The sequence below is a fragment of the Rhinolophus sinicus genome, linkage group LG15 (genome assembly GCF_036562045.2).
Source record: "Rhinolophus sinicus isolate RSC01 linkage group LG15, ASM3656204v1, whole genome shotgun sequence".
NCBI lineage: Eukaryota > Metazoa > Chordata > Mammalia > Chiroptera > Rhinolophidae > Rhinolophus > Rhinolophus sinicus.
In genome coordinates this window covers 16,993,442-17,006,777 of record NC_133764.1, presented here as the reverse complement: position 1 = coordinate 17,006,777, position 13,336 = coordinate 16,993,442, and the positions used below count along the sequence as shown (strand labels likewise).

Genomic DNA, 13,336 nt, shown 5'->3' with positions numbered 1-13,336 from the left:
TAGTAAAGAAATAAGAATTTTAACATCTGGACATGGTCCTTGGACACTTCTTAAAGTGACATCGTTATGACCATCAATGTACTTTGTTAACATTTTTGTAAGCCTTCAAAGTACAATATTTCTCTAGGCATTGTTCTGGTCTTTCCCCTTCAAAAGCGACTCTGAACTAGTACAAACTAACAAGGTCAGTTCTGCCTTTGGGAGAAATCTGCCAGGACATGAGGCAGAGGTAAACTTGCCAAGACTGGGAGAGAAGCCACAGCGGGCCTGGTGTGTGTACGGGCTGTGGGGGGAGTGCTCATATGACCAGGGACTTGCAAAAGAGCTATTTCTGTCAGAGCTGCTCCACCGACTGGTCCAAAGGAGAGCTCAAGCGTTCAGGTTCCCCAGCAGAAACGAAACACAGAGGCATAGGCTTTGGGAAGAGGAGACAGAAGCAGAGACGATGACTGCCCTGGGGTACAGTTAAGGAGAGAGAACAGATGAGTAATGGACAAGATGGTGAATATAAGTAGATAAGACATCAGGAGCTGTTAAGAATCTACTCAGCTCCACTGAATTCAGTAAGTGAGGTTTGATATGTTAGAGTAAATCTGTCATCATTTACTTCCCAACTACTGTATTATATTGACACATTATGTTGATTAAAATGCATCCTAATTTCAGGTGTCAAAATGAGAATAAGTGTGCGTCTTAGAAATGACGATACACAGTAATCCTTTCCCTGGTCTGAGATGGCTCATTAGAGCTCATCTATCTCTGAGAAGAATCTTCGGATTCTGTCTGCTCTCCAATCACTTGCCCAAATCATCCCTCAATTCTTGAATAACACAGGGTTTGAGATGAGGAACAACTCAGAAACATTATTAATAGCAAGAACTCAGCATGGGAATCAGGTGCTACTCCAACACCTGTTTACACATGTCTAGTATCTGAATTTTCTGAGACAGAAAGAAATTTCCAAACAAATCTATCTTCTCAGAGAGACACAAGTCTCACTCAGGCAGCATATGAGTCCCTGGCCTTTCACTGCTGGTGAGATTTGATCTGAACTGCAGAGGTCCAGGGAGGGGACCTCTCCTTATTCCGCCAGGACATTTGTTTTGGCTAATCCCTTCTTCCCTCATCCCTTCTCGGAAGTGCTTCCAATGACACCTAAAACCTGGAAAGATAAATTCCTCAAAGGCAACTGATTTAAAAAAATACTTGAACTCTATATGTTTTCAAGGAAAGTCTCTCTCCCATGCTGCCTTCCTAAATCTTCAGCAACATCAAAAATAAAGTGGACACAGCTGAATCCCAAATATTTTGTCTTTGAAGAGCACTTCATTAGGTGGAGAACTATAAAGACAGTTTTTACCTTTGACTGTTCCTCATCTATCGAAGATTCTTCAGAGGCATGCGGAGTGTTACTCAAAGAGCTGCTTCTCTGATCGTCAGCTGTCACTTCGGAAGGGGCTACTTCTGTCACTGACATGCGACAGCTCTCACTCCTTCCTCCACCCAGTTCCTCCATCCTTGAATGGGAAAAAGATCGTGACCGGGTTTCTTGAGAAAGCTCCACAAACTTCTCCAGGGCACTAAAAAAATCAATGCGGTCTGTACTGAAATCTGAGACGCCAGCCTGGCAACTGGGCTGGGGGCTCGGTGACTCAGGATCAGGGGACATGGGGACGTCTTTCAGGCGAGATGTCAACTCTTCCATAGGCAATAAGTGGACGGTCATGTCTGCTTTCAGTGCGTCTGTCTCCAAATCTTCCACTGTTAAGTCTGGAAACTTGTTGGCCATTTCTGGGGCCTGTCCGGGCTGGATTAAGGCTTTGGATGCATGGCAGTTGTCAAGAGGGAATTTTGATTCACTGAGACAACACCCTGACGTGCATCCATTGATGTCATTTAGGTTTAATTCATCTTCAATCTGTCCAGCATGAAATTCCCTGGATGTAAACTCCAAGCAGATCACTCTTTCTTTGGTACGTAGGCCTTTCTGATTTTCATCTTGTGGGACAACATGTTCCACGAAGACGGGAGGTATGGGTGGGTGACTCTCCATGGTCTTCACCTCGGCGATCTGGTCTGCTGAGGTGGTGATCTCCTTCTTGTTGAGTTCTAGCCCTGGTTTGCAGATGGGTTCATGGTGGTCTGAGAGGTCGCTATCTGAATGAGATCTCCAGAGCTTGTTATGCCGCTGCTTGCTGTGGAGGACATACACAAGACATGCCTTACTCTGGTTTATGACAACAGTCAACACCCTCTCAGGAAACCACTCCCAGGGAGACTTAAATCTTAACCTGCAAGATGCTTTGTTACTGCCCAATGGACGCAGGCAATAACCAAATAAAGTTAAACTGAAGATGTTCAATTTAACTAACAGCAAAACAACAAAAACAAATGGGTGAGATCTGACTTTTTACCTATCAGACTGACAAGAACTCAAATGGTTGTTAACAGGCGTTGATGATGGTATGGCCCAACAAGCCCTCTCATTTACAGCTGGTAGAAATGTGCACTGTAGCATTTAAAGAGTGAAAACTCTGGCAACAACATTCAAAACTTGACCCTTTAATCAACAATTCTTTAAGAATTTGTCATGGGGAAATACTACTATAAATGCACAAAGATATACACAGAAGGATGTTCACTCTAACACTGGTCCCAAAAATATGAGACCCCCCACCCCCCCAAGAGGATTTATTTCAATTACAGTTCATACACCTCTATGCTAGGAGGCTGGCAAAAAGTCAGGTAGTTTAGTGGAATGATGTCCAAGGCACACTATTAAGTGAAAAAGCATGGTGAACACATTTGAAATGGTCAGTTCCCGTGTTAGAACAAGTGTAGGAGAAAAGCTGGAGGAATAGCACCAAACTGGTAGTTCTTTCAAGGCAGGCAAAAATACTTCCGGGGAGGGCTTTACTTCAATACTCTGTATTTCTACAATTTTTGAATTTTTAAAATAATGAGAATGGTTAACAATAACCAGAAAAAACCTACAACAAAACAGCACTCAAGTATTACAAAGAGAAACAGTCTATTGGAGCCCATTACAAATCCTCGCAATTGGGATGAAAGCTGATATAGGATTAACCACTGACGTGGAAGTGTGTAGAGGGTGGTACTTGTTCTTGAATTAGAAAGCAAACGTGAGGCTAGTAAACATGGAGGAAAAGGTTGGTAACAGAACAGAAGAAGAGCATGAAGTAGAGGTCCCTTTCAGAAGGATCTGTGGATAAAAACCATTGAGCTAAGGTGACACCTGGAAAAGCAGGTAGGCCAAAGGAAGACCACACACACGCACACACCCAGCCCCCACCCCCATCCGCCCTTCGGTTTATTTTATGGAGGGAAGGAAGGTCTGATGTGAGGATGAGGTTTCATTTCAAACCACACTCTCGAACAAGGAAGCACAGTTCCCAAAGCCCCAGCCAAAACGAGAAAGGTGGCTTTGTGGGTGGTCACGATCACCTGCCCAGGGAATAGGTCACTAAATGGTTTATGGGGTATGGTTTCCATGACTTACAAGCTGATGAAGAGTGACCTAACTGCAGGGCAGAATGGGAAACAGCCCAAAACAACTTACCCCGGGCTCAGGGCCACGCCTGCCTCAGAGGCCTGTAAATCTCTGCTGAGTCACGCGCCTGCACTAATGTGAACCCGTTTGTTCTCAGCTCTGCACCTGCTCTCAGCTCCCCCTGCCTGTCTGCTGCTTGGGTGGGGCTCTCTCTGACTCAGACCTGCACAGCAAAAGGATGCTTTTCTGGGGAGGGAGCAGCTCTATCTGTTTATGAAGACACGCTATAACCGATCAGTTGGGTGTAAGGTAGGGTTTTCACTCTTTCCAAGCTGCAAGAACGCCAGCCACCCCTAGGAGGAGACAACATATCACACATCCCAAACGCGTGAGTGGCTGTGAGGAGGGGCAAGCTGACTGACTGGTTGCATAGGGGAGGCCTAAACTGTACATTCTGACCAAACAGTGCCCACGTGCTTCCCTTGAAAGTTTCTTCTTTTATATCTAGACACCCTTGTTTCTTGACCTAAATATGACTGTGTTCTCCAATTTCTATCCCTCAGCCATCATGAAGACGTTCAAACCTATACCAAGTCCTCTCAGCCACCATGGCAGGACAATTCCTCTCATGCAAATGACTGGGGAGACATCTCGGGGAGCAGCTGTTCTCGTCCTTCTAATAATATAAAATCAGTCAACAGGCAAATGGGATGTTTCCATGAGTCTAAGAACATTCTGAAGTATGATTTTTAAAACTGCCTGTAAATCACTAACCCGTCAGTGGGGAATGAGAAACGGAAGTTATGCTAATAGACACAAACAGTACATGTTTCAGAGGAAGTGGCTGACATCACAGCTGCTTTGCCCAGCAGGGATTTCCTTCTCTTCCTGGAGGAGATAATCATCAGAAAATATTGGGTCAGGGCTCTGGAATTAAACTGACACCAACTTATAAAGGAGAAAGAAATACCCCAATCTGAAGATAGGTGCGACTCTGCCCCCTTTCTCATTTTTGCAATAGGACCTGCAGGGAGCGTGGTAGGCAGCTCTCCTACCTGGTACAAGATATTCGTTACCATGGTTTCCCACACGGCCCTTCCTGACCCCTCCCCTTCTCCCCCCCTCAGGGGTTAGTAACCTCTGTCCTGAATTTTGCGCTGATCACTCATTCTCTTTCTTTTCTTTACAGAGTCATCACATTGTTTTGTTCTTAACAAGATACTGCTCAGTTTTGCATGTTTTGAACTTTATATAAATGAAGTCACACTGTATATATTCTACAAGGTGGGTCATAGGGCATGTAAGAATCATCGGTAACACGAAACTCTTTTCCAGTGAAGCTTCTTCCCAAGCCAGTTTATTCTAATGCTCCATTACTGGTAGGGATAGATGTAAGACATTAGATTATATTTATTATTTTAAACTCAGCTGACTCCCCCTCCCCAACCTATTCTAGGTAGGCAGCAAGTAAACAAGTTGCCAAAGAGAACTTCAGAGTTGGTTTGTGGCCCGAATGACGCAACCAAGTCTCAGGTTCTTTCCCCCTCGAGTAGGCTCTGACCTGAATTTGGATTCACATAAACACACTGACACACATGAGCTGATTGGGTCATTCTGGGTAAGACTTTGGCCTTTTACTTAGTAAATGAACAAGAAGGAAATCTAAATGACAGGATACACATGATAGCCCATTCTCTTGCCTCCACTTGCTTGAGTTTCTGCTATATGTTTGAAAAAGTTGTACTGAGAAAGACTGCAAAAAAAAAAATACAGTAACTGTTATAGTAAAATCAGGCTTCTTAGGGCATTATGGTTACTTCTTAGGGCATGAGGCAGCCTGTAGAAAGGAGAAGGAGGAAGAGAAAAAGCTTCAGTAGAGCATTTTCTGTGTGCTGTGCTTTCAGATTATTTCTCTGAAAAGCTATTAAGAAATCCTTTAAACTCCGATTGTGATTGGCTGTCACCTGCCCAGGAATCTACGCCTTCTCCTGCTGGTTGACCGCTGTGCACCAACTAACTAGACTTCAGTGAGGTCTCCACCAGCAAAGCCGGGTAAGACCACTCTGCCTCCTCTGGCCCTGGGGACAGGGGTGTTCAGAGAATCAAAGCTGACATCTATGAGGACATGTGGCACAAACTCTCCCTGGCCACCACACAGTTTTTCTTACTTGCTTTATACACTGGAACCTAATATCACAGACACATGGTCAGCTTGCAAAAGCCTGAAACCTGAACTTGTCTAATGGAACATAAATCTGCCAGGTACCTGCCCGATCACAGGGCAGAATAACAGACAGGGCCGCTGGCAGTGTAATGGAGGGTTTCAAAACACACACATGCGCGAGGGCGCGCACACACACACACACACACCCTCCCTCCTGCCTCACTCCCCTCCCCCAGCTATAAAAACAGAAAAAATAAAATTAGATATGAACAATATCAGTGGCTTTATGATACCCTCCTTTTAAGGTCTAAGGGAGAATATTAAATATTAGCCGCCCCCAGGCTCTTAAAGACACACTGAAAGATGCAAATAGTCCCCAGAGGGGCTATCCCTACTTGGCCCACACCCACTCATTCTGATTAAGGGACTGTAAGCAATTCATAAATCACTACAGGGACGTGGTATCACTTTGCTAAACTTCTCTTCTACCAAGAGGTCAACGTACCAAGCTAATAGCGTCAAACAGAGTGTTGCCACCTCCGGGTAAGCATCCAGTGGCAACCTGGACAACCAGGGGCTAGAGAATGCCAGGATCTGGGCTCTATCTCTTTGGGAAAACCACATACTTCCTGGGAGAAGATATGAAACACAAGAGCTAAGCACCGGGACAGGAAATGGAATCGCTTTGCAAACAGAAGGAGTGGGATTTTTCTAAGGACTTTCCTCTCTTGGTTACCTAAGCTGCAAAGCTCGACAGAGCTTCAGTCAGTCACAGGAGTCTGGGGCTTCTTCTCTGCTCTTCTAAGCTGCACACCCTGGAGCAACATTCTAGCAGCACTCAAGAGTCTGCTGGGCCCCAGGCACTTGTAGGTGGTTGGCCGGTTAGCTTACAAGTGCTGTTTCTTGACAACACACCACAGACTGCAGACACCCCAATGGCTGCATACCCAGCAGGCACTCCCACTCTTTCTTCTCACCGGCAGAGGCCTGGTTTGGTTGGGGTGTTTACCGTCCCATGGGTTCAGGGAATGTGGCACTTCCCTAGCACCGGGGGGTAAATGTGAATTTGTTTTAGCCAGTTCAGGAAATTCTATTTTCCTAGCCAGTGCTTAGTTTTAGGCATATGACCCAGTCCTAGCCAATGAGTCTTGTGGGGGAAGTCTACTGGGGAGCTTCAGGGAAAGGTCTCCCCCTTATAATGGAAATGCCCCTTCATTCGGCCAGAAGCTGTGGAATTCACATGTAGACGCCTGGCAATGTGCAGACATCTGGCAGTCATGAAGTAACAAGTTCAAGGAACAAGCCATTATTAACCAAGGAAGGTAGAGCAGAAAGATGGAGAGTATCAAAGTCCCTGATTGCAGCACCGAGCCATGACGGAGTCTGCTTCTGTGCTTCTGGTTACAAGTGATGTTCAATGGTCCATCTTTTGAAACTACATCTAGCTGGGTGTTAGGCCGGATATCTTCTGTTTGCCCCTGCAGACCCACTCTTCAGCTTTTTCACCCTGTTCTCTGCTCTCGAGGCTAATCTATGGACCACATCAATGGGCCCCCTTGTCTTCTGTTTTCTGTGGGGTTCAGCTAATGGGGCACCCCAGAAGGCGACCGGAGGGAGGACAGTGAAAATAGACCATTTACTCTCCTAGCTTCCTCCTTGCATGGTCATTTCAGGCAGGCTCTGTCCTAATTGAGGGTTACTGTTCCTCTCTGAAGGTGCCTTTCTCTCCAGAAGTCTCCTTCTAGGTTCTTGTAAGTGCTCCCCCCTTGTTGGGCCTAGGAGTGATTAACAAACAGCTCTAATGATACAAGTCCCGTATTCTCCTTCCATTCCACACCTTTGTAAATAGTCCCTTTATAAAGCCATCCTCGAATAATCCTGAGTATGCAGTTTATTGCTGCGATCCCAATGATAGAGGTATTCTATTACTTGCAGCTGAAAGCAGCCTAAGTGATACCCCCAGTACTGGATTCCAGTTCTTCAAATCTAGGAGACATCACAATACAGGAAATTCCAGGACCACTTCCGAGTCCAGTTTCTAATGGAGTTGGTGTGTCTGTGGGTGGCGGGAGGCAGTGGTTGGAGAAAGGAGGAGGAAATAAGTGGCATATACATGTATGAAGCAGAAAGAAAGAAATGGCACATGCGTATGTGTTTTCTGGAGGAGGGAGATGGGGAGCATCACATCTGCACAACCCTTAACAGTATGTGATGTACATTTGTACACATTTGTAATTATAACAACTCTGTGAGGTAGGTCTCTTGATTTTCATTTTATAAATGGGGTCAGGTGAGGATCAGAACTGTGCGGTAACTTCTCAGAGGTCCAGCAAGGGGTGAACCAGGAACGGAAACCAGACCTACGGACTCAAATTCTGTGGTTTTCTCATTCCCCAGGGCGTGCCCCTCCCTCCATGAATCAAGCCCAGTAAGGCAGGATGAAACTGAAAGGAAAGAGGCAGGGTGATTTGTGGGTTTATGCTGCTCTTCTTATTCTCATCTAAGATTTTTCTGAAATTCCTTTAACATCTAAGAAAAACCACATATGCTAAAAAACCCAACCCAACAGCTTGCAGTAGCCTGGGATTCCAGAATAAACACTGAAATTGGCAGGACACATCGTATCCTTCCTCTCAGTGGGTCACGTGAGGACACTGCCTAACATCCGTCGTGTGTGTCTGGGAATATACAATATTTATGTCTCATCCAACCCTCACATGCTTCTTTCTTGTGCCAAAAATGACTGCAGTGTCCTACCTTCTGATTAATCTAAAAATGTCATCAAAATTTGGCCCCAAAGACCTATAAATTCTTCGTAAGTGAAGGAGACTTGCGTATCCTCCCAGCCTCTTAAGAGAATGGCTCGGATGAAATTATGCCAAGTACTGAGTAAACGGGAGGGGTTTTCTTAGTGGAAACCATAATGCTATGCTGTGGCCACATTTTCACAATACTTCGGGGGTGGGAGGGTGGTCCCTCTGCCTGGATAGGCTGGAAGGCTATGTAACATTTTGTTCAGGGGAAGCACAGTCCAGATTCAAGAGTCAAGAACAAGTCATGAGACTCACTGGAGTCAAACTCTGGCACCAGCCCCACTGCTTCTAGGCAGCTGTGCCTTCACCCTAACAAAACCACCCAGAACCTGCCTACAAGAAAAACACAGCAACACCTACTGTAGCACTCTACAAAACTCCACTATGTGGCCTCTAAGGAAACTGATCCTTAAATCCTGAATCTTTTTCCTGAGAGCAGCTGAAGGTGGCTTTTATCACCAAAAGGGTAATAAATAGTGCAATTAATCATTTTATAACCCATGACCAAACTATTGTTTGAAACAGCTAGTTCTTATTGATACAGGAAGGTGTTCAAGACCTAGCCGTGGGTAGACAGAGACAGACAAACACTGTATGGTGTCACTTATACGTGAACTCTAAAAAAGCTGAATTCACAGAAGCAGAGAGTAGAGCGCTGGGTACCAGAGGCGGGGGTTGGGTAAAATGGGAGGTACTGGTCACAGGTACACACTTCCAGTTATAAGATTAACAAGTTCTGGGGATCTACTGTACAGCATGGTAATTATAGATAATACTGAATCATATACTTGAATATTGCTAAAAGAGTAGATGTTAAATATTCTCACCACAAAAAATGTGTGAAGGGATGAAGGTGTTACCTAATGCGATGATGGCGATCAGTTTGTAATATATAAATCAAATCAACACACTGCACACCTTAAACTTACGCAATGCTATATGTCAATTGTAGCTCAATAAAGTTGGGGGGAAAAGGAACAGTGATGGTTAAGTGCAGTGTAAGTGCCCAATAAACACTGCTACAGTTAAAACAAAAAAAGACCTAATGCTGGGTGAAGAGGTAGGCTGAAGGGCAGTTTTTATGAAAAAATAGCCGTCAATATATGTGATAAGAGTAAGACTTCGAGAAATAGGTTAAGATAACGTCCACCATTCTCTGTGGGTATTGAGTTTATAAAAGATTTTTTTCCCTTTGTAATTTTTTGCATTTTTACAAAGCATATCTATAAAATTGTATTAAAAGATTTAAAAGAAAATGAGAGCTATTTCACACCTCAAATGAGTTGTATGTGTCCCACTTCTGCTGATTCGTTACATGACCAAAATTACTGGAGAGGGCTCAGTGAAACCAAGCACTGAAAAAAAAAATGTTCAAAGCAGCAGCAGGTACTTTTCTTTTTTTTTTAAACAAATGGGCCAAAAAATTTCTAAGAATTTCAGCTACGCCTACAATTACCTTGGGAGTAATCAGTATCCATTTTGACAAGGCAGCTGCATCTGGCATTAGCAGATGTTGAGAAGAGTTTATTAAAATCTGTATCTAGTTGAGAACCCAAATAAGGGAATAATATTTTCCACCCTTTAGTTTAAATGTCTTTAGTTTTGATTAAATCCTAATCTTCTATGCTAATTTTAAATGCTGTACTTAATTTTTAAAAAAACTGGATAGATTTCAATTTGCAAAACATCTGACACATCCAAGTTAGGCTGAGAACTAACAGCAGAGAAGGACATTTCACCTTGCCCGAGGGAACAGCGGAGAAAGTCACTTAAAGACTCACCTTGCCAGCAAGATCCCCTGGTACTCTTCCAGTTGTCTCATGAAGCTGGGGTTGGGCTTGGTCACAGTTCGTCTTTCCTTCACGTAGTCATAGGCTCGGTCTAGATTCCAGCCGTATTCCTTCATTGCGTAGGCAATCACAGTAGAGGCTGAGCGACTAACTCCCATTTTGCAGTGCACAAGGCACTTAGATCCGTGTTTCCTGGTTTGGGAGTTGGAGGTAAGGAGCACACAACACAATAGTGGGTAGACTTTAAAAGCTGGGTTCTAAATGTTTCCAGGTCTCCTGTCCTGCCCTTCTATTGTTTTGCTATGCAATCCAGCCCACCTTCCCGCACTTGTATCCATCTAGAATTGAATGTGTGGGGAGGGCAGGCAATTCAGACAATATTCAATGTTAACATTAAGCCTCTTTAATTCATTCAGCAAACGCTCACCAGGCAATTTACCATGTGTAAAACAATGCACAAAGTACTGCAAGGTACAGATAAGTAACAGTTCTCCCTAGAGAGTAGGACTCAGTGGGAGAAGCAGACAATTAGACATCAAAATGGTAAATGCAATCCAGCTGGTCACAGATTGTCAGGAGAGAATTTTCATTTTTGAGACTGGACCCCATTTTGTGTGTGGTTAGAGCCAGGCCTTTCATAGCCCCAAGGGCGCGATTCATGGCTGGCACGCTCTTGAGTTACAGGTGTGGCAGTGATTCATCTAATTTATCCAAATGTTCTGAATTGATTCCAGTTCAAGTTCCAGTAAGGGTTCTGTCCCTGGAGGAAAGCACACACCAGATGAAACCAACCCTCCTCTTTCCTCAGATGTAGCCCTGGATATTACTTTTCACAATACCACCACCCGTGCTGTGTCTAGGGACCGGCTGTAGAGCTGGACGGGACCAGGTATCGTACCATGTGGCTTTCTCAGTGAGGAGGGTGGGATGAGCAACAAATTTTTTTAATGGGGTGGAAGAACAAGAAAACAAGGTTACCACAAAGTGATACTAAAAAACAAAACAAAATGCCTCAATCTTAACACGCCAGAGGATATTACCTGGGGTGTGAACATCACTCAGCTGTGCTAATTGGCTAATAACCCAGAATCTGGCACAGAATAAGCCTCTAAATACAAGCCTTCTAATAAATGTATGAAAAAACTTCTGGACCTGATAATTAGGTCTGTCAGCTGTAAATAGGAACATTTTAAAATCTGGACCAAAAAATGGTTACTCATATCAGTGGTGTACATAGGCTGGAATTCTTCCCACGTGGCTATTACAATAAGTTAAAAAAAATCCACATGTCAGACTAACGGGAAATCTATTCATTCACTCGCTCACTGTATCACCATAGACAAGCTTCCTTCCAAAAGCTTATTATCCTTTTGCCAGAGACAGAAACACATGAAAGAGTTAAGTACCAGTGCAAGGAGGCATGAGTTTAAGTGCCAAAAAGAGTGAGCCAGATAAGCTACAGGAATGCAGAGAATGGTCTGGAACAAGTGAAACAGTCTCAAAGGAAGGTAAGATTAACCTCCAACCTGTCAATTAGATGCTACACTTTGGTGTTGTAAAGTTGGTGTTTTGTGTGTCTCTGTGTGCGTAGATTATCCCAAATGACTAGGAAACACTTGTTTTGTTTGTGGCACCACAGGGTTTTCATTTATCCTACAGCTGGGAAGCCAATGCCCAGTGACCCAGGTGGAGTTCAGACGCGGGCTCTATATGCCCCTATCAAGCTCTGACAACATTAATGCATTTAATTTCAGGTCTATGCCTGCAGGCATGGAAAGTGCTCAATCTTGGACAATCCTAAGAAAATACAATTATGAAATCCACTCCCATGAAAACATTCCATCATTTTGAATTGGGATTTTTCCGTGGATGGCTTCTAACTCACGTAATGAAGGATCTGAAGTCAGTTCTCACCTAACCCAATTTTATGAGTACCTTTCAGGTTTACACCCACCCTGCAACATGCCCCCGCCCTCCACGCTAGATTGTCCAGATTAAGCCTGGCATCACCCTAGGAATCCTAAACCCACCCATTTGTATATAGAATCTGGAATTCAGGGCCCTGATTTAGAGTGAAACACGTGAGCTGCCCAGGGTGCCATTTAAGGAGGCAGTCACTCTCACGTGCTGACCTGAGCGTGAGTGAGTGTCTGCTTACGTGTAATCTGGGTACCTCATGTACCTCCCCTAATCCCAGCCCTGCTGAAATCAGCCTTACTGTTCATTGGGCCTGGGGGCGTCACCTTGGACTCTCGTCTCTTTAGCTGGGCCCCTGACAACTTGCCTAGTCTTTTCCAGTCGTCTTTCCTTAAGACCATTCCTATATCCGTGATGGACTCTGAAATGGGACGTGATCGTGGTTCTTCACCACTTATGACTTAATCTCTCCAGAACTCATCTCTACAGTTTGTCCACATCGAAGGATGACAATATATGCCTCTCCGGGTTTTGGAAAATATCACATGAGAGAATACATGTAAAGTACCTGGCACATAGTCAGCATTCTGTGAGTGGTATTTATTATCGGGAATAATTTAATAAAAAGCTTCAAGAATACAAAATGCTGTTTCTGAGAGAATGAGACCAAAGCTAGAGTATGGGAATTCAGGGTAACTAGAGGAAGAACTGTCTGATCGTGACGGTCCTTAAGAGAAGTATGGGATCATTCTTGAAGGAGGACTTTAAAAACAGAAGTGTTTCTCATCTGCTAGGGATGATTTGAATGTGGTCCCATCAGAAGGGGGAGCTCATTTATGGTTCCTTCTATTGAAGGCAGAGAGGATTGGCAAAGTGATCCCCAGGGACTTAAAAAGAAAAAAGTCAGTGCTGACATATTAATACTAATTATACTCAACACTAAAATAATACCATTAAAGAGCTTCACTAAAAGGACCAATTAAATTTTAAAAAGAGACCAATTAATTTAAGGAAGACATCAATAGAAAGGTCAGAGAAAAATTTCACTATTTAGAGTACCATAAAAATAAAGTAAAAAAAAAAGAGAAAAGATTTCCAAAGCTCGGCTACGTTTATCTCTTGTCTTCAGAGAGGAGGACCC

At 43.9% G+C, this 13,336-nt stretch overlaps 1 protein-coding gene across 4 annotated transcripts in view; it reads right to left on the bottom strand.

Moving 5' to 3' along the window:
• Nucleotides 1–13,336, bottom strand: part of SSH2 (slingshot protein phosphatase 2) — a 232,578-nt gene that overhangs the window by 7,814 nt on the left and 211,428 nt on the right. For all 4 annotated transcript variants that reach the window (XM_074320331.1, XM_019739497.2, XM_019739499.2 and 1 more), the window contains 2 exons: nucleotides 10,270–10,470; nucleotides 1,361–2,195 (listed from right to left, as the gene is read on the bottom strand). In XM_074320331.1, coding sequence (XP_074176432.1) covers nucleotides 1,361–2,195; nucleotides 10,270–10,470 — 1,036 coding nt within the window. The remainder of the gene's footprint in view (nucleotides 1–1,360; nucleotides 2,196–10,269; nucleotides 10,471–13,336) is intronic.